General features: G+C 36.8%; 1 protein-coding gene across 15 annotated transcripts in view; it reads left to right on the top strand.

The window, feature by feature from the left end:
* CCDC88A (coiled-coil domain containing 88A) overlaps window positions 1-18757 on the top strand; it is a 79669-nt gene that overhangs the window by 42372 nt on the left and 18540 nt on the right. For 13 of the 15 annotated variants that reach the window (XM_074906215.1, XM_074906956.1, XM_074906401.1 and 10 more), the window contains exons 14-25: window positions 618-755; window positions 3287-4357; window positions 4910-5037; window positions 8921-9062; window positions 9703-9879; window positions 10407-10568; window positions 13345-13622; window positions 13823-13966; window positions 14556-14742; window positions 15100-15245; window positions 15868-15960; window positions 16157-16371. In XM_074906215.1, coding sequence (XP_074762316.1) covers window positions 618-755; window positions 3287-4357; window positions 4910-5037; window positions 8921-9062; window positions 9703-9879; window positions 10407-10568; window positions 13345-13622; window positions 13823-13966; window positions 14556-14742; window positions 15100-15245; window positions 15868-15960; window positions 16157-16371 — 2881 coding nt within the window. The remainder of the gene's footprint in view (window positions 1-617; window positions 756-3286; window positions 4358-4909; window positions 5038-8920; window positions 9063-9702; window positions 9880-10406; window positions 10569-13344; window positions 13623-13822; window positions 13967-14555; window positions 14743-15099; window positions 15246-15867; window positions 15961-16156; window positions 16372-18757) is intronic. The other 2 variants (XM_074906680.1, XM_074905873.1) reach the window with 1 other exon arrangement.

Raw genomic sequence — 18757 nt, 5'->3', positions numbered from 1 at the left:
GGACTGGGTAATGTGGATGATGGACTTGACATAGAATACAAACCTTCCAGCAGATGATTGTTTAAAAATACAGTGTGTACATGGCTTCTAAGTAACTAATTATAACTTACATGTGTCAAAAAAATCACACTTGGTTATTTTCACTTGTGAAGAGTTTTGCTGTCTGGTGACATGGCGAGTTGGAACCATTTGACAAGCAAGCCTGAATATTTAATTCCCAAGGAATCATCATAAGTATCTCTTGAAATAGTTAAGTAAGATCAAAAAACATTCAGCCCTTATAAGTTCAGAGGGACTTGGAGGAGCAGTATAAATCTCACTAAAACAGAATTTTAAGAGAAAAAAAGATGCTTGGGGAAATATCCAGAGCCCTATGAAATCCGACCACTTTCTTATGCAAAAGTACTTTATAGATACAGTCTTCTGAGCCAGGGAGCAAATTCTGGCAGAAGTAAATTTATTCCTAGAATAGATTAGTTGTTTCAGATAAAAAAGAGACATTCCATTTTACTCTTTAACCTTCTTTATTCGTTACTATAAGGGCACCTTCAACCCAGCGAAGAGTAATCCTATTGTCATTAAGTACATTTTTTCAAAATCTGTTTCTTTGTCCTTAGCTTGAAGAGCTAGAGAATGAAATCAGCCAAGAGAAACAAAGTCTTCAGAACAGTCAAAATTTGAGTAAAGATTTGACGAAAGAAAAAGCACAGCTCGAAAAGACACTTGAAGCACTTAGAGAAAACTCAGAGCGACAAGTGAGTAGCAGAATCAGAAGTTTTAATGCTGTCTTGTACTCTACTGTTCCCCTTTTGTACTTTTTTACAGGCATAAAGGCATGGTAAATGTAGCAGATCTGCCAGAAAGACATATCTGCAGCATAATAGATTGTCTCAAGACCTGCAGGCAGTGAGAGACATGACTCATTTTTAACTGAGGCTTTACTGTTAGGTTGAAAACGTTTTAGCGTTCTGTAACGCTTCTGTGGCTTTCGTGGGCTGTGCATTTGCTATAGTTGCTTAGAGGGTGTAGCTCAGCCAAAACAGAAAACTGGGAACTTGGGAGGTAAGCCAGGCACCTCGCAATGGAGGTTCCAGACAGCGGGTCAGTGTTTGCAGTCAGGTTGGAGTGTTGATGGGAATTCCAGCAGCTGGTCCCTCCAGGGGACCCGACCAAAACTGGTGGAGCAGAGCTGGTCTGCTGCCCCACTGCTGCCTCTGGCTCCTATCTCACTCCACTCTTGGTTAGCTGTGGTAGGAACCATCACACCCAGCTTCATAATATTCCCTTTTACTGGAATGTTTTCTAGCTGTGACTTGTTAGGTGACTAGAAGAATTTATGTTTTGGTTGTCAGAAACTGGCATCTGGGTCTTGTACAAAGATTTGAGCCGTGTTTGGGAGGGTACTGAATGGCACTGATGTATCTGTATCTAACGGGTGCTGACAACTCCTGAAGGTCTTGGGAGAGCAGTTCAGAAGACCTGTGCAAGGCAGTCACTAGCAAACAGGAGTTATGGAAACCTCTGGAAATCCCATATTTAGTAATCAAGTACTTCAGAATGAGAATTGTGGAATTTATAAATTCCACTGATACTTCTAGATGAGATTGACGTCTTTCATTAGGTTTAATTTAAAAGTACAGTATTTTGGAATACAGAATACTGTATTTAAAAAATCCTGAAATTTTTTGAAGGCCCAATTTAATCAGCAAATTGAAATTCCAGACTTAGAAAATAAAGAAAAAAAAAAAGTGGTGGTGGGGGAAACTTTGCATTGAAGCTTTACTTTCATTTATTGAGAACACCAGGGATAATTTTAAAGAAAATACACCAGCTTTGCTTGATTAGAAGTTTAGAAGCTTGTCTTGTTTACAATAATTGATTTATGTATTGTATTAGAAGTGTACTCTAAGAAAAAAAAAAAAAAGGACTAAAACTTTCTGGAATAAGTCATAAATCCCAGTTGAACCATCAGGGATACAGGTATTCTTTTAAACATATTGTACTAGGTCTGACATTTCAGTGGGAATATTTCTGCTTAAAAATAATATACTTAAGAGCTGTGATGGGTTAGCAGCATCTTCCATGTCTCTTACAAGTTCTGTGCTGAAACTTAGTGCAGTTAACTATACAAGGTTCAGTGGATTTCATCAAAAATTAGGGATGCACTGATCATTATATTTTTGTTAAGTTTGGGTTATAGAAGCAAAATTCATGGCAAGTAATTATGCATGTTAAGTAACATAGCAGGTTATATAAAGAAGTGTTGCAAAGTTGTGTTTTCAGACACCTGTTAATTAGTTTCTCATTAATCATTTCAGAACAGCTTGTCATTGCTGGGAACAGAGCCGTAGATCCTGTAATTAATAGTTACGTTTAGATGTAAATATGGAAGAACAGTCTGTAATTTTCTCAGTCTGTTTTTCATTGCAACTAGCACTTTTGCTTTTCTCCAAAACAGTTTATTGTTGAAACATCCCTTATGCTATTAGTGTGTTCTTAAATATTGATATAAACAGTTTCCTGCATTTTGCTGTCTGTTGTCATGCAACCAGATAGTTTGACATGATTTGGAGTAACTGAAAAAGTAAAAAAATACTAAAAATCAAGATGTAAATGCTACCTTTATTCTTGAAGCAAATCTGGGAATATGTTACCTAAGAAAATAATTCAGTTCTAATACGATGTACTTTGGAACAGCATGTCCAAGGGTTCTTTTTAACTCAAAATATTAGTGTAACTTTGATGTGTTTCTTCACAAAATGTTATTGACTGTGATCAGGATGCCCTCATATCCCACAGATCACCTCTATTTTTTCCAAGTGAAATAAAGACACTTTTGCAGCTCCCAGACTTCCATCTCAAGTTTGGTTTAGAACTCGACTGGAGTTTTGTTCTTCGTGGACACGTATCTCTGGAAATTACAGAGTTAAAGAAAAATAATCTAAATATGGGTAAACACAAATGAAAATGAAATTATGCTAAGAAATACATACATCTTGGTTTTAGTTTGTGCTTTGTTAGTTTTATTTTTATGTTATCTAAGAGGAAGATACTTGAAGATTTGCTTTGACTTATTTTGTTGTCAAGCTTCCACCTGTGTACATACACAGGGTTTGTAATGCTTCAAATAAATAGAGAATAAGAGATAGAATAAGAGGAGGGGTTTTTTTAACTTATAATAAAAGGGAAATATGTTGTAATCTTAGTAGCTTTCAGTTTATATATGTAAGTAATTACTTGTTGGCATGTTGTTCACCAGAGTTTACAATTTTTCCCCCCAAATCAGATTAAGCTATTAGAACAAGAAAATGAACATTTGAATCAAACTGTAGCTTCTCTAAGACAACGCTCCCAAATCAGTGCTGAAGCGAGAATGAAAGAAATTGAAAAGGAAAATAAAATCCTTCATGAATCTATTAAAGAGACCAGCAGTAAGTTAAATAAGATTGAATTTGAAAAAAAGCAAGTCAGGAAAGAACTGGAACACTATAAAGAGAAAGGGGAGAGAGCAGAAGAACTTGAAAACGAGCTGCATCATCTGGAGAAGGAAAATGAATTATTACAGAAAAAGATTACTAACTTAAAAATTACTTGTGAGAAGATTGAGGCCTTAGAACAAGAGAACTCAGATCTGGAAATGGAAAACAGAAAACTGAAAAAAACTTTGGATAGCCTAAAAAATCTCACTTTTCAGTTAGAATCCTTAGAAAAGGAGAATTCACAGCTTGATGAAGAAAATTTAGAGTTAAGAAGAACAATCGAATCCTTGAAGTGTACAGGCATTAAAGTGGCACAGTTGCAATTAGAAAATAAGGAACTGGAGAGTGAAAAAGAACAACTTAAAAAAAGCCTTGAACTCATGAAAGCCTCATTTAAGAAGACTGAACGCTTGGAAGTCAGCTACCAAGGCCTAGACACAGAAAACCAAAGGCTACAGAAAGCCCTTGAAAACAGCAATAAGAAGATTCAGCAATTAGAAAGTGAATTACAAGATTTAGAGTCTGAAAATCAGACTCTGCAAAAGAACTTAGAGGAGTTAAAAATATCTAGTAAGCGCCTAGAGCAATTGGAAAAGGAGAATAAGTTGTTAGAACAAGAGACTTCTCAGCTGGAAAAAGATAAGAAACAGCTAGAAAAAGAAAATAAAAGGCTTCGACAACAAGCAGAAATTAAAGATAGTACTTTAGAAGAAAACAATGTAAAAATTAGTAATCTGGAAAAGGAAAATAAATCTCTATTTAAAGAAATAGTTGTATATAAAGAGTCATGTGTACGCCTGAAAGAACTGGAAAAAGAAAATAAAGAACTCGTAAAAAGAGCTACTATTGATAAGAAAACCCTTGTCACTTTACGAGAGGTAAACAGCAATTAGTTACCATTCCCCTCATAATCTCTTGGTAATGTAGAGAAATTATATCTGTATTTCTCAAAAAAGTTTGTCTTTTTTGTGCTTTAATCTGTATACTATTAGCATCTTTAGTGGCTATGGTAGGGAAAGCGTTAGATAACCAAAAGTTATATAATCGTGATCAAATGGTGCAATATAACAGTATTACACTTAATTGGGTAAGGTTGCTTACAGAAGCCTCTGTTATAGAGCCCTTTTGCAATGAACGTTGTTCAGATTCTTTGTTTAGTATTTGTTCTGGCTGAAACATTTCCCCTTCTTGGTCACGTTCAAGACTGAATTTGAAAGGGAAGTTCTACAGAAAGGAGAGGAGCAAACAAATAAGGTGAAATCATATTATTGTTGTACATAATGTCTGATACGGCTGAAAGCTAAGAATTGGGAAGGAAGGGAGACTTAACACATTACTCAAATCATGTCTTCCCTCAGCACTGTTAGAATTAAGACTGCATTATTTTATTAATACAATAATACTGACTGTAATTTTTTTCCCTGTGTAAGGACTTGGTGAGTGAAAAATTGAAGACTCAACAAATGAACAATGATCTAGAAAAACTTGCCCATGAACTTGAAAAAATAGGCTTGAACAAGGAGCGTCTCTTGCATGATGAACAGAGCAGTGATGACAGGTGAGGATGTCAAGGCCTATCTGGAACAGTGTAGAAATGAGGATCTTTTTTAGGCATACATTAAAATGGTTTTACACACTGGTTTTGTGCATACTCTGAGGTTCTTAAGGCACACTAATATACCCAAAATGGAACTTGCTATTCTCCAAAATTAATAAGGTAGTTGATGTGCTTTTAACATTCAGCTGTTGGTGAAAGTGAATTGTCACTTTTTACTACTAAGAAATTTCTTGAAATATGTCAGGAGATTCAGCTGATGTATAATTAAAATGTTGCAGGAACAGTAGCAGTAAAAGGTAATAGGCCCAAAGTGGGTTGTTTTTTTTTTTTCTTTTTCACTTCTTGACTGATAGAAATGGTTCTTAAGCTTTTGTCACATAGTGGTTACCTTAAACTGCCTCACTCTTCCCTTAAGACTGTTTCATTTTAATTCTTCCTACCAAAAGGAAGCTGTTTAGAACTCCCACTTACAGAGGCTGGGAGGCATCCAGTGCTTTCATGTCTCCAAAACTTCGTACTGGCTTTGTCACTGTACCACACCTGCCATTAGAAAGCAGCTGCTATCCTGACATCTGTTTCCTCCACTGTATGTTGTGTTGTGCCTTATCCTCCAGGGATTTAGGGAAAATTTGTGACAGGAGAAAAGCAGACTAGCATGGGCTTCTAGCCAGTCTTTCTTTCATGATGCTCTTCAGTTGTGCTCTTTAAAGAAAACAAAACAAGACAAAAAGCTGCTGGCCGTGATCTGGTCCTACAACTGATTGTCATGAACATGTAGAGTGATTTTGGGCCTTCTGTATCAAAAGAAAACTGAACAACTTTCTTTTTTCCTTTGATTTCCCTTTCTTGCTGCCTGTGCTCTCTTACTGGGGTGGTGCCAGAATCCTGTAGGGAGAATCTGTTGCCACCTCATGTTTTCTGGTGATGTCTTTCATCTACCTTTCTCAGCTCACACATAGGGAGTTCTGTCCAGAAAAGTCCTCAGAGTAGCATGATTTCTTCCAATTTAAGCATTACTGTGTAGCATACAGTGTGTAGGATGCATTTGCTTTGTCCTTAGGTGAATATACCATGCAGAGAAGAACCATTCCTTGAGCTGAGTTGAAGCTTGAACTGCCTAGATGAAGAAGTGTAGATTGAGCAACATTTCTCTAAATCACGTTCTAGATTCCCAGTGGTTGAAATGAGTGCTCCTGCAGAAGGAGAGTATATGGGTCTGGAAAGGTGCTTTTGCAAATTATACTAGATGAAAAGATCTATGAATCTACTTCTACTTTCCAGACAATGGCACTTGTCCTTTACAAGTGCTCTTACTTCTAAAGATCAGGTGTTGTGGGTTCACTTCTCACAGGTTAGTTGATTTGTGACACTGTATGAATTATGACTTTGGGCCATACAATACTAGTGTTTCCTTCACATTTTACAGAATGATGTTTTAATAGATCTAGAAATTATAATTTGGAAGAAAATTTGCATGTTTCTGTGGGATGGGGAATTTTATCCAGCTTTCATTAAATTATAGTCTGTAAATGGACTTCCAGCATATTTCTGGCATCTGTCACCACCTGTCTCATTTCTTCCTTTGCTTCCAGGTTAGCTATGTGTGTGAACTACACAAATAAGTAATTTTTTCTTCATTCCCCCTACCTTTCCTTAGTGCTCTTCTGAAGGGTATTCCATTTGCAAGTAGTTGGTGGATGTTTTTTCTGTGTATATATTAAGGACACGGCCCAGAGAGCAGGCCTAAGCATTGCATATTGGTTGACATGGCACATGTCTACTTCTGGCCTTAGATCTCTTTTAGTTTGGTGCTACTCAGCCACACTGGCATAAAAACAGCTCATGGTCAATTCTTTCCAGATTGCTTTGCAGCAGGAGATAATCCCTGTCAGGAAAGGTGTTTATGGCAAATGTGATTGTCTAGCACTGACCATGTGCAAGCACCACAGAAGCAGATGGAATATTTGATGGCACGAGATATTTGGATATGAGGCTGGGTATGATGTGCCTATTCTGGCTGCCCTGTGGAGAGGTGTGCAGTAAGCTTTATAGCTTGAAGCCTACCCAGAACATTATCTAAAGCCTTCCTCTGAGCTCACACTTGTGACCAAATAGTTTTAGATGTAAAGGAATTTGGGCTGTGTTGCTGTTCTGAGCTTCTCCTCAAACCAGAATGTAGACCTGTCTTTAAGAACTTCCTGTAGAGCCCGGTGACTGAATGGGGAATAATTTTTTTTCAAAGCAGTTGGTTTGAAATCGTGCTCTGTCACTGTCCTGCCTTTTCATTATTCTCAACTTTCTCATTCATCCAAAAGGTACATGGATTGCTTGCTTTATATTGTTACCTATGTGATGCATTAGCAATTGTTCCATCAGGCCTCTAGAAAGCGAGGTTTATTATGGCCAGAGTCAATTCTCAGTGTATTTTTGGTCTGCCTCTCTCATTTTGATGACAGAAATTAAAAATGCACAGTTTTTCTCTCCCTTATTGGAGAGCTGCTTGTGGGTCTTCATTGAATGTTCTTGGTAGGACTTCAGAGTCTTTCTGTTGGGGCCTAAGCTGACCATGTTTGATGAATTAACTTGGAAGTGTTTTCCATTTTCTCTTGCCTTTCAAATGGCTGTTGTCTTTAGGCAAAAAAGATTTATGGATTTTGACCCTGAACCTGAAATACCCAAATCCCAATGACAATAAGAAATTTGTACCATCTTTTGTTATTAGGTGTACACAAGAAATTTGGTCTCTATTAGTCTTCTTTCTTCTTTGTTTTCTAATAATTGCATGACTTTTAAGTAACAGAAATTCTTATTTGTAGCTGAATATATCATTCAGCTCAAGAAGATGAAATGCCATCTATTCTACTAGTCATAGACTGGCTTAGTGTTTCTTAAGTCATACCTTAAAATCTGGAACTCTTACATGACGCTACTGGACAGCCTTCTACTTACTAATTCTCTTGCCATTGGTCTTCTGCTCCAGTTCCTGACTGGATCTAATGTTTTTGTCCCCTCAGGAGTCTCTTGCAGTCTATTCTGTTCACTAAACTGAGATTTTTTTCAGCAGTCAAGATTAAAAAGAGGGGTGTTAGTGGTTTGTTTTATTTTATCCTACTGTGGGGAGAAGTGGGATGTTTTCCAGATTCTGAGCACATATACAGTGACTGTACTGCTTAAGGGTGATTGAGTGTAGTTTTCAATATTTTCTAAAAAGGAGGTACTGTTCTAAGACAGTGTATCCTAAATCTGACTGCATCTCTCCCAAATATGTGGTTTGGGTTTTTTAGGTGCCCTACAATACTGTAAACATGGTAAAAAAATGGAAGCTTTACACATCAGGAGTGATAACAGTCTTAAAATATCAGCAGCTGGGCTGAGTGAGCAATTTGCACATTCATACATCAAATGAGTATGCACCTGCACAGCACTGTATTCTGTCTCGTTCCCTAGTGCCTCCTCTTTGTGAGCTGGCAGGAAATGGAAATTGATGAAAATCTTGCTCTCCAAATACTTCACATTCTAATTTAGTTCAGGTCTCTGCTGGATCCACTGGAGTGGGGCCAGAAGGAAGAGCACTGTCATCACACACATGCTAATGATCCAGATCAAGTCAGCACCCTACTGGTGTTGCTGAATGTGGCTTTTTGTAGGTCTTAATAGGTCTTAAAAGAAAGAAGGATTAAAAAATGTTTTTGACTACCATCTTCTGTTTGTTTTAGACATAGGTCTTGATACTAATACTGCAGTGTCTTTGTGCTTTTGAATAGAGTCAGAATACAAACATTTTTGAAAGGAGCTATGAGGCTGCTGTTTCAGAACATTTTTGCATTTAAATACCTTAATTTTTTGAAATACAGACTTTTTTGTGTGTGATGTCATTGACCAGTAGGTACAAGCTTTTGGAGTCAAAATTAGAATCCACACTTAAGAAGTCTCTTGAAATAAAAGAAGAAAAAATTGCTGCTTTGGAGGCTCGTTTAGAAGAATCTACAAATTTAAACCAGCAACTTCGTCAGGAACTTAAAACAGTAAGGAGAACAACATTTGTTCTATAAGATTAAATTACTCCTATACCAGCTATTGTTATTTCTACACTTGACCTTTTGTGTAAGACAGCAAGAGATGGGTGTTGTTTGTGTAATGTAAAGCAGAATGAAGGGTGACTGCTTCTTTTAAGACAGCAGTAACACAAGTCGGGTGTTGAAATGACATGAAAAGTTGTTGGGTTTATTCACTGATCATTGATTATGTCAGGTGCATAAATAATGAAGTTGATTTGAGTTTGGGATGCCAAAAGTAGTCACTGTCAGTTACATCTTATGATCTACCTTGAACAGCCTGAGTGGACTGGTTAAAAAAAAAAAAAAGTCTTCTAGGTTGTAGGACTTGGTTATAGGGTTATAGTAGTTGGGGGATACATTTGAAAGCACTGAAATAGAATAGAAAATAGAGGTCTCTTCTTCTTAGACAAGTGTTTGTTAGGGTTAAGCTATTCATATCCACAAAAAATTTGTCCATCACCTCCCCAAACATATACAAAAAGCACATTTACAAATGCAGTAACGTGGCAATTTCTGCTCTTTGAAAAGTGGTACGGTCATGTAATAAATTAGGACCTAGAAAATGAAAAATCCTGAACCTCATGTAAGTTGTCATAAATAATTTCAGGTGAAAAAGAACTATGAAGCTCTCAAGCAAAGACAAGAAGAGGAACGGATGGTTCAGAATTCTCCTCCAAGAAGTGGAGAAGACAACCAACCTGTCAATAAGTGGGAGAAAGAAAATCAGGAAACTACTAGAGAATTATTGAAAGTTAAAGATAGATTAATTGAAGTGGAAAGGAATGTAAGATGTGTTTTAAATATTATTCTGGTTTTAATTATTTGGTGTGAACTGGTACAGTAACACAAATGAGAGTATTGTTAAGTAAGTAAGCTATTTATCACCTAGTTTACGTACCAAGCAGAATCTGAATTAAAGATAGTTTATGAAGCAACTGGTTTCTGCTCTGAGGGATGCTGTAAAGCGTACAACCAGCATTTAAAGGGAAATGTGGAAACCTGTATTAGCCCTTTTGAATCCACAGATATCTGTAAATCCTTCATATAATCTTTATTTACATGAGTCATGGAGATTTCTCTACTCTTTTTCCATAAGTACAATATGAGTTACCCATTTTTTCAATCTCTGCCTGTAGTGATAATATTACTGCATGTTACTTGGTTGTATAAGGTGATCTGTACTTTTGTTCCATCCTGTGAATCTCTGCAAAGTCATGCTGCTTTGTTGGTTTTGGAGAAACAAGGTTTTTCTCTTGAAGTTTGGTAAACAGCTGTGAAATCAAATTGTCTTTTCTTTTTTAACGTTCAAAGAATGCTACACTGCAGGCAGAGAAGCAAGCACTAAAGACACAATTAAAGCAACTTGAGACACAGAATAGCAATCTGCAGGCTCAGATTCTTGCACTTCAGAGACAGACTGTTTCTCTACAGGAACAAAATACAACTCTACAAACTCAGAATGCCAAGCTGCAGGTAATATTTTCCTATTTTGTTTTCAAAAATAATACAGAGTTTTTTCCAGTGAAAGCTTTAATGGCAATAATGTCTTGTAAATCACATTTCACTTCTGGTACAGACATGGAAAAGAAAGTAGTGTGTAAAACATCTGCCCTAAGAGCAGTCAAATAATATTTCATTGCTGATGAATAATAACATTTCTAGAAGTTGGTTTTAATCCTTTATGTTTGTCCCGTTTAAACCCTTGACTTAGGAGTAGAGTAGATTCTCTTATCCAGTCTTCTAAGATAATGGTTTTTTTAATGTCTTTTACTTCTAAATTAGGTCATGTGCGTCCAAAGAGACTCTAATAAATTTAGTATTTTGTCTATTTTTATAAAGAGAGTTAAAAAAAAAAAAAGTAAAAGACATACCTAAGAGGAAAATCAAGATGTTAGTAAGTATAGGAGATCTGAAAAAAAACCCTTTGAAACCTACATAAATATGTGAAGAATTAATTCAAATAATTCAGAGGCAAAAAAAGGTAATGTGTGACCATGGCAATTACAAGAATGGTTGCCCACAGAGTCTTACGGCCAAAATTCAGATGTCGTTCTTCATACTTAAGCGTGCTTATTAAATACATATTTATTTATTTTCTCTGCTAAATGAAATATTCCTGTTAATGCATCTAATGCTTTTTGGAGCTCTAAGAATCAAAACTACTTAAAGAGGAAATACCAGGTCCATAATTTGGCAGAAAGAGTAACCAATGTCAGAAATGATAGAGGGTAGATGGAAGTCAGAGAGTGCATGAGTCTTTAAACAAGTAAACAAATAATGCATTTTGTGAATGGCTCCAGTTATCATCCTGTCTCTTTCTGGAAAGCAGGACATAGTTGTACCACAGATGCACTTGCTATCTCCCACACTGAAATCTAATTAGTGCACAGTACTCCCCTTTGTGGCTGGCAAGCCTGTGAACAAAACGGGACATTTGTGCACACACGAGGTCCTCGTCTAGTCGTTAAAATTAGTGGCTGTGGGCATGGAAATACACCATTTCAAACAGATTGAGGATATAGCTCTGCCATTTAGAACTCTTGAGTATTTTGTAATACCATTTGTTAGAAAAACAGGAACATATATGTAGTTCCTTTTTTGCCTCGTGAATTGCTCAACAGCACAGGCCTTTCCTAACTGGTAAACCTGGAGAATGAATTAGCTGCCAATATTTGTGGAAGTATTGAGACAGTGAATTGGGAGGAGGAAGCATTTTATGCCTTCAGTGTTTTTTTTGTGGTGAACCTCACCAAGCCATGTAATTTTTGTTGCCAGGGATGACTGAATGATGTTATACCCAGCAGGCTGAGAAAGGGAGTTGTTTTCCTTCCTTGAGAATTCAGCTGTTTTGCTCATAGCTTCAGGCGAGTTGCAAGACAACTCTGCATCAACTCTGAATCATAATGAAAGGTGAAAATATGTTCAAGGAAATAAGAGTGATTAATGGTTAGCTCAATCTGAAGCACAAATTAAGCTGGTCTATATGGACTCCATCAAAACTGTTCTTAGGCAACTGTAATTCTACTGTTCCTTCTGATAGCCATAAGGAACATAAAAAAGAATGGATGTCTTAAAGGATAACGGAATTCTGAACTGAATCACTCAGAATTCAGTCTGGGAAGTTTCACAGTATACCCTTGCCATCAGACATTACTTCATTTGCAGTGAAAGGTTCAGCTTTCTCATCTGTAACAAAGAATGCTGCAGTTCCAACAGAAAGGGATTTGTTCCTTAGTAACAGCGTGCACTGGAGTGATCTTTTTTTTTTTTTTCTTTCTTTATAGATATCCTGAGGGTATTAGAAGCCTCAGTAGTTTGTGGTTTTCATCTCTTGAATAGGAAAGAGAAGGAAGCTAGTTTCATGCAGGTCATATGACAAGCACCTTGGGTATTGTCAGTTCTTTAAGATATGCAAGGGTTTAGGTTAGGTTAATCTTTCCAGAGGCACACAAAGTCAAGTTGTTGGATTTCTTTAAATCAGTCTAATGTTGAAGGTTTCAATGTATTAATAGACATTAATAATGTTCTGACATAACTGTTGGAGAAATTGTACTCTTCTACGAGAAGAGCACTTTCCACCAGATCTCACGACACACACATAAAGTGATCAACTGACGTTACTGTTGTTGGAAAGGAACAAACTGTGAATGGCAGTTCCTCAGTAATGCTGCTGGTTTATTTCCCTTTCTCTCTCTTGGATGGATACTACTGTTCAGAGTCTCATTTTAAATGATGTGTGGGCACAATAAGGATTTTATGGTGACAATAGAGATTCTGTACAATAAAGATTTTAAAAAATATTAGTATGAAAGTTATAGTCATGTGACAGATCTGGCTTATGTGATACAAGGTTCACTGATGATCTGTTTCTCTGAGATATTTTGATGCTAGAGCTGTCAATGCTGAGAAGAAAATGTGCCTCTCATCTAAATAACACTTTAACAGATACTTGAAGGTAAACAATAATTTTATACCCTCCACCCCATCCCATGTCAATTTAAGCATATCCTTAAGTGCTTTCTTGTAATACTGCTATAAAAATTTTCTTTAAATATATTGAATTGAAATTCTCTATTGGGGTATAAGAAAAGAAGTATTCCCATTAAAGGTTGTCAGGTAATGGAACAACTGGAAGGTTGCCAAGATGCTAAGGGTTAAACTCAAGAAATCTTTCAACAGGAGGAGAGAGACAAAATAATCCAGACTATGAAATTAATTTGCAACTCTTGTCAAATATTTATGCCTGCAGGTTGAAAATTCCACCCTTAATTCTCAAAGCACATCTCTTATGAATCAGAATGCACAACTGTTGATCCAGCAGTCTGCTTTGGAAAGTGAGAATGAATGTGTGCTCAAGGAACGCGAGGACCTGAAATCATTGTATGATTCGCTTCTCAAAGATCATGAGAAGCTGGAACATCTGCACGAACGCCAAGCTTCTGAGTATGAATCTCTGATTGCTAAGCATGGAAGTCTTAAATCTGCACACAAAAACCTGGAGGTGGAGCATAAGGACTTAGAAGATAGGTAAATACTAATACACATGGGTAAAACTGGAGTCTGCAATTCCTGGGCAAAAAGCAAAAAAAGCTATGAACTACTGGGAATAAAATCAGTATACTTAAATATAACATTAAGTTCTTAAGACTTTGAAAGAACACCTTTTCCCAAAAATTCCATATTGTCATTCCAAAAAAATAAACTTAAATATTATTTTTTGTTTGCAGGTACAATCAGTTGCTGAAACAGAAAGTGCAGCTGGAAGAATTGGAGAAAGTACTCAAGGTAGAACAGGAGAAAATGCTTCAACAAAATGAAAAACACGAAACTGTAGCAGCAGAGTATAAAAAACTTTGTGATGAAAATGAAAGGTAAAGTGAAAGTCTGTGTAACAGTAAAGCTCTGAGCACTTGCCAGTATAGTCTGATGAACAATTGTTGTATCCTCTCACATTTCTTAATACCTGACAAAGCAATTCAGGACATTTACCATCCTCACTTCATAGCAGCTCCACTCCATTAGTCTTCAAAACAGTCGTTGTAGGAGGAAGGACAGAGGAAGCTCAGGAATCAGTATATGGAACCTACACAATGGCTGAAGTTTGGGCCGTTCCCATTTACTTGCTATGTTGTGTTGGCAAGAACTTCCAGCTGTTTTGTAAGACTCTTATGTTTTGAAAAGTGGCATCTTAAAACTAGTTGTGATGTCTGCATTTAGCAAGCTTACTTTTTTTAGAAAAATATATGGGAAACACAGAGTGTTAGTCTTAAAGGCAGACTGCATGTCTACAAAAATTAGACTGAGATGGCTTCCCTGCAGCATGTGATAGTAAGAAGTGTTGATATGAATTCTGTGGAGTGGTATAGGGCCTTGGAAATGTCATGTTTCTGAGGGAATATTGGTAATGAATACGCTTCCTTCTATCTGCATGTGTTCTTTTATGCTGTCTTTTAATTCCAGGCTTACTCATACATACAGTCAGCTCTTGAGAGAGAATGAAGTTCTCCAAACTGATCATAAGAATTTGAAAACATTATTGAACAATTCCAAACTAGAACAAACACGATTAGAAGCTGAGTTTTCTAAACTTAAAGAACAGTACCAACAACTGGATATTACATCAACCAAACTAAATAATCAGTGTGAGGTATGTGGAATTATGCTGTTTTTCATGACTGGTATCATTGTCGTATATGTGTATTTGTGGATTCATAAAATCATACATAGTGCTTGAGATGTAGTAATTTGGTTTATAGATAATGAAATGGGTCTGAAGACTAATTTGCCCATTGTACAGGCAGTACAAAAATCGGGGCTTGTGTTAGGTAAACTGTTTTAAGTTATTTAAAGCATCAAAGAGGTTTTTATCAGCTGAGTCATGATTTAGTTAAACTTACTGTTTGATTTGGTTATCAGAATCCTTTGTAGACCTAATTTTTTTTTCATAATCTTATTATCTCTGTGTAAAATATTCTCACATGTACCATTTCATATATTTTAACAGCTGCTTAGCCAGCTTAAAGGAAATCTGGAGGAGGAAAACAGACATCTACTAGATCAAATTCAGACATTAATGCTACAGAATAGAACATTACTTGAGCAGAATATGGAAAGCAAGGATCTCTTCCATGTAGAGCAAAGGCAGTACATGTGAGTTTTTAAAACAATTAAATTACTGTGATTAGGACAGTTACACTAATACCTGAGGGTTTTTTTTAAAAAGCTTTTGTTTTATATAGCAGTTAACACGTGCTACTTCTGAAATACTTCTCTTTTTATTTTAAAAATTTAAATTATATATGAAAAGCAGATAACTCAAACTACGAACATTATATTTTTAGTTCCAAAGCATCAATGGAACTGTGTTCGTTACTGATGGTGCAAATGAGAAATAAAAAGTTATTTATTCTTCATTTCACAACAAGCAAAGTTCCTAGGTTTGTTTAAAAACTTGTTTAGTAAATTTGAGAGAAGACAAACTGGGCATGTCTAACTGATTCTGTTAGAGCCTATATGTACGTTACTACTAAAAAAGGGGGAGAATTCTGTCATGTAATAAAGGAAAATGGAAAATTTTTCAATTTTACAACATTAAATGTAAGACTGCTTGTTTGCTGTATCTCTTGATTTTTTCAGTAAGAAACAAGTGCTCTATATAAGAATCTGTTGTGAAAATGGCAGCCTTCAGATAACAGATACCCAAAGGAACATGCTGCTCATACATTATATATACATTTTTGAAGCAGACATTATCATTAATTTCTGTTTACAGTGACAAGCTAAATGAATTAAGGCGACAGAAGGAGAAATTGGAGGAGAAGATAATGGATCAGTACAAATTTTATGAACCATCTCCACCAAGAAGGTACTGATGAACATGATATAAAAATAAACATAAATCTGAAATATGACATACCTCTTCTGTTCCACCTGAAAATCAGGATTTTGTTAAACTTCAGGGGAGCAGAATCACGTCTATGTTCTTGCATACGAATTAGGAAGTCTGAAGGCATAAGTAACGTATTATAACTGCAATAAATGTACTGTATTATTGATAACAGAAGGGGTAACTGGATTACTCTGAAAATGAGGAAGCTGATCAAATCTAAGAAGGATGTTAATCGAGAACGCCTGAAGTCTGTGACCCTTACGCCCACTCGTTCAGAATCCAGTGAAGGATTTCTTCAGCTGCCCCACCAGGACAGTCAAGATAGTTCCTCTGTGGGCTCAAACTCTCTGGAAGATGGCCAAACCTTGGGGACCAAAAAGAGTAGTAGTGAGTACTGTAAAACATTTTTTTCTTTTAATAATCCTTGGCTACATGTCTTTTTGATTTGGTTAAAGATCAGGAGGTACTGGAAAAGCTATGTGGTTGGAGGATTTTTAAAGGTAACTTAAGTCTTTAGGAATGAAGCCTGGATTCATTTATTAATGACAGATTTATACAGACTTACTGCAGACTCCTGGAGTGTTTGAGCAGGGACTAGTTTTTAGCATTTCTCTATAGCTCTAAATGTAAATGTTAAAACACTTTCACAGTGCTTGGGTAAGATGAAGCAGGCACTGTTACTGGGTCAGGCAAGCAGAATTTTGGATAGAATGTCAGATACCACCACTGGTACCCTTTTTTGTTTCTCCCTCTTGTCCCAGCATGAATCATTCCCCCTCTCTTGGAAGTGCTTTCCAAGCTGTGCTAACATCCTTCAGTTGCTAAAAAGATCTATCTGAAGGTGTTTCTCCAGCATCTCACAAAACCAACAGTAAAGAATGGTGACAGTATTTGAGTGTGCACTAAGAAGAGTTAATGTAGGGACATAACTTGTTAAGAAGATGTGAGTAGTTACTGTTCCCATAGAGTTAAGTGGCTAAGAGGGAGACTGAGGAGGGTTACAGAGGTGTGGATAGATAAATATTCCAGACAATTTGCTAACCTTGAAAGAGCCTGACAGCAGTCATCTGAGGATGCCCACAGTAGAGAAGGCCACATTCTGTGCAGCATGTGCATTTCTTATCTCTATCTTTTGTTATCTGCTATTGGCATGAATCATAAACTGTCCCAATTTCTCACAACTTGAGAGATATTATTACAGCCAAGTTATCAGGTTGTCATGATTCTATTCAACAATTATGCACCAAAAACATTTTGGCTGTGCATGTAAAAGCATCAGAATACGAGTGTAATAAAATTCACTTGAAATCTTTGCAATACTTTTTATACTTTTTTTAAAATTTAATGTGATTCAAAAGACAGCAGAGTGATATTCTGGAGTTTTGTGCCAGCTATGAATTTGCTGTGTTAGAAATGATTAAAGCCACTGTGATTTTTTTTTTTCTTCTGTGCTTATTGCAGAAGTTTAGTCCAAGTTTAAAACGTCTAAAAACACTGTTTCAGGGAAACTTAAGATTAGATTTGTGAGTATTTTTTTAATAATTTAAAAAGTAGTTCAAGGGTACATTTTATCACTTGCCACTTGACAAATTTGGGAAGCTTAGTGTTTTTCAGTGGTAAGGGTCTGTTAAGGTTCAAAACAGGAACTTTTGATTTTTTGAAAATGTAACTGTTGCTTTTACACACAAAAACTGGAAGTCTTATGGTGTTTGGGATAGACTGAAGCTGCAGCAGATGTGTTTGTAAGTGTGTTAGTTTGAATCAAGAGCGTGCATGTTTTGGTTTAGACCATCTGCATCTGTGTCAGTGATTTCATGTTGTGGAAGGGCTCTTTTATGTGACAGTTTTCTTTGCATGATACTTGGGACCTTGTAGTGTGCAGTTACCCTCCTGGTGGGGCCATGGGAAGTTACGGTGGCTTATCCTCAAAAGAGATTTGAAGTTGTTCAGACCTCGTTAATTTTCTACTCTGTGGACCTTGTTCATGTTCCTCTTAATTCCAGTGTATTTATCCACAAACTGGAAGAGCTGATCTAATTCTGGATCCTAACCTTCCTCCATTACACATGTCACCATGGCAACCACAGTTTTGGATAGAATTGGGATGAATTATGTGGCAATTCAATGCTGACAATCTTTCTGAGACAGTTTGCATCTCACAAAGTTAAGAAAATGTCTCAGTGTTAGAAATACTAGTAATGGTGTGCATTTTGCAATCTATTTCTTCTGCTTTTAGCATGACTTAAAGTTCTAAATGTCAAGATACAGTGGCTCCTTTTTTTTTTTTCTGTAAGAAGTGGCTTGGCAGTAGCAGCTTCCACTGAAAGAAGCTACAAGACAGAAAACCTGTGAGTTGCTGCCTGTCTGTGCAAATGCTCAGGTGTTGTAGCTTTCCACGCTGGCGGAAGGAACTTGTGGGTATGGGAGGAGACAGCTTGTGTTTCAACCTGAGTGTCTGCGAGTGGAGATGGTTCTGGAGGGCACTGCAGAGGTGAAGTGTCCTGCAGAAGGCAAGAGGAAGCAGCTTACATCCCCCAACTGGCCATCACTGTCACAAATCAGCGGTTCTCAAAAGCTAGAGGACAGAGTCTCTGACGTGCAGTGGTCTTGGAGATGTATAGGTTTCCTACCCCATATCACCTGTCAGAGAAAGTGAGAGGAGATAGCAATTCCCAAGATAATTATCCTCCTGCTACCACTACTGATAGAGATTTGGTATGTGAAATCTGTAGATTTTCTTCTTTGGAAGGTGGTGATGGAGACTGTTTCCCTA

The sequence above is a fragment of the Athene noctua genome, chromosome 1 (genome assembly GCF_965140245.1).
Source record: "Athene noctua chromosome 1, bAthNoc1.hap1.1, whole genome shotgun sequence".
Taxonomy (NCBI): Eukaryota; Metazoa; Chordata; class Aves; order Strigiformes; family Strigidae; genus Athene; species Athene noctua.
This window is presented reverse-complemented; position numbering and strand designations above follow the sequence as displayed.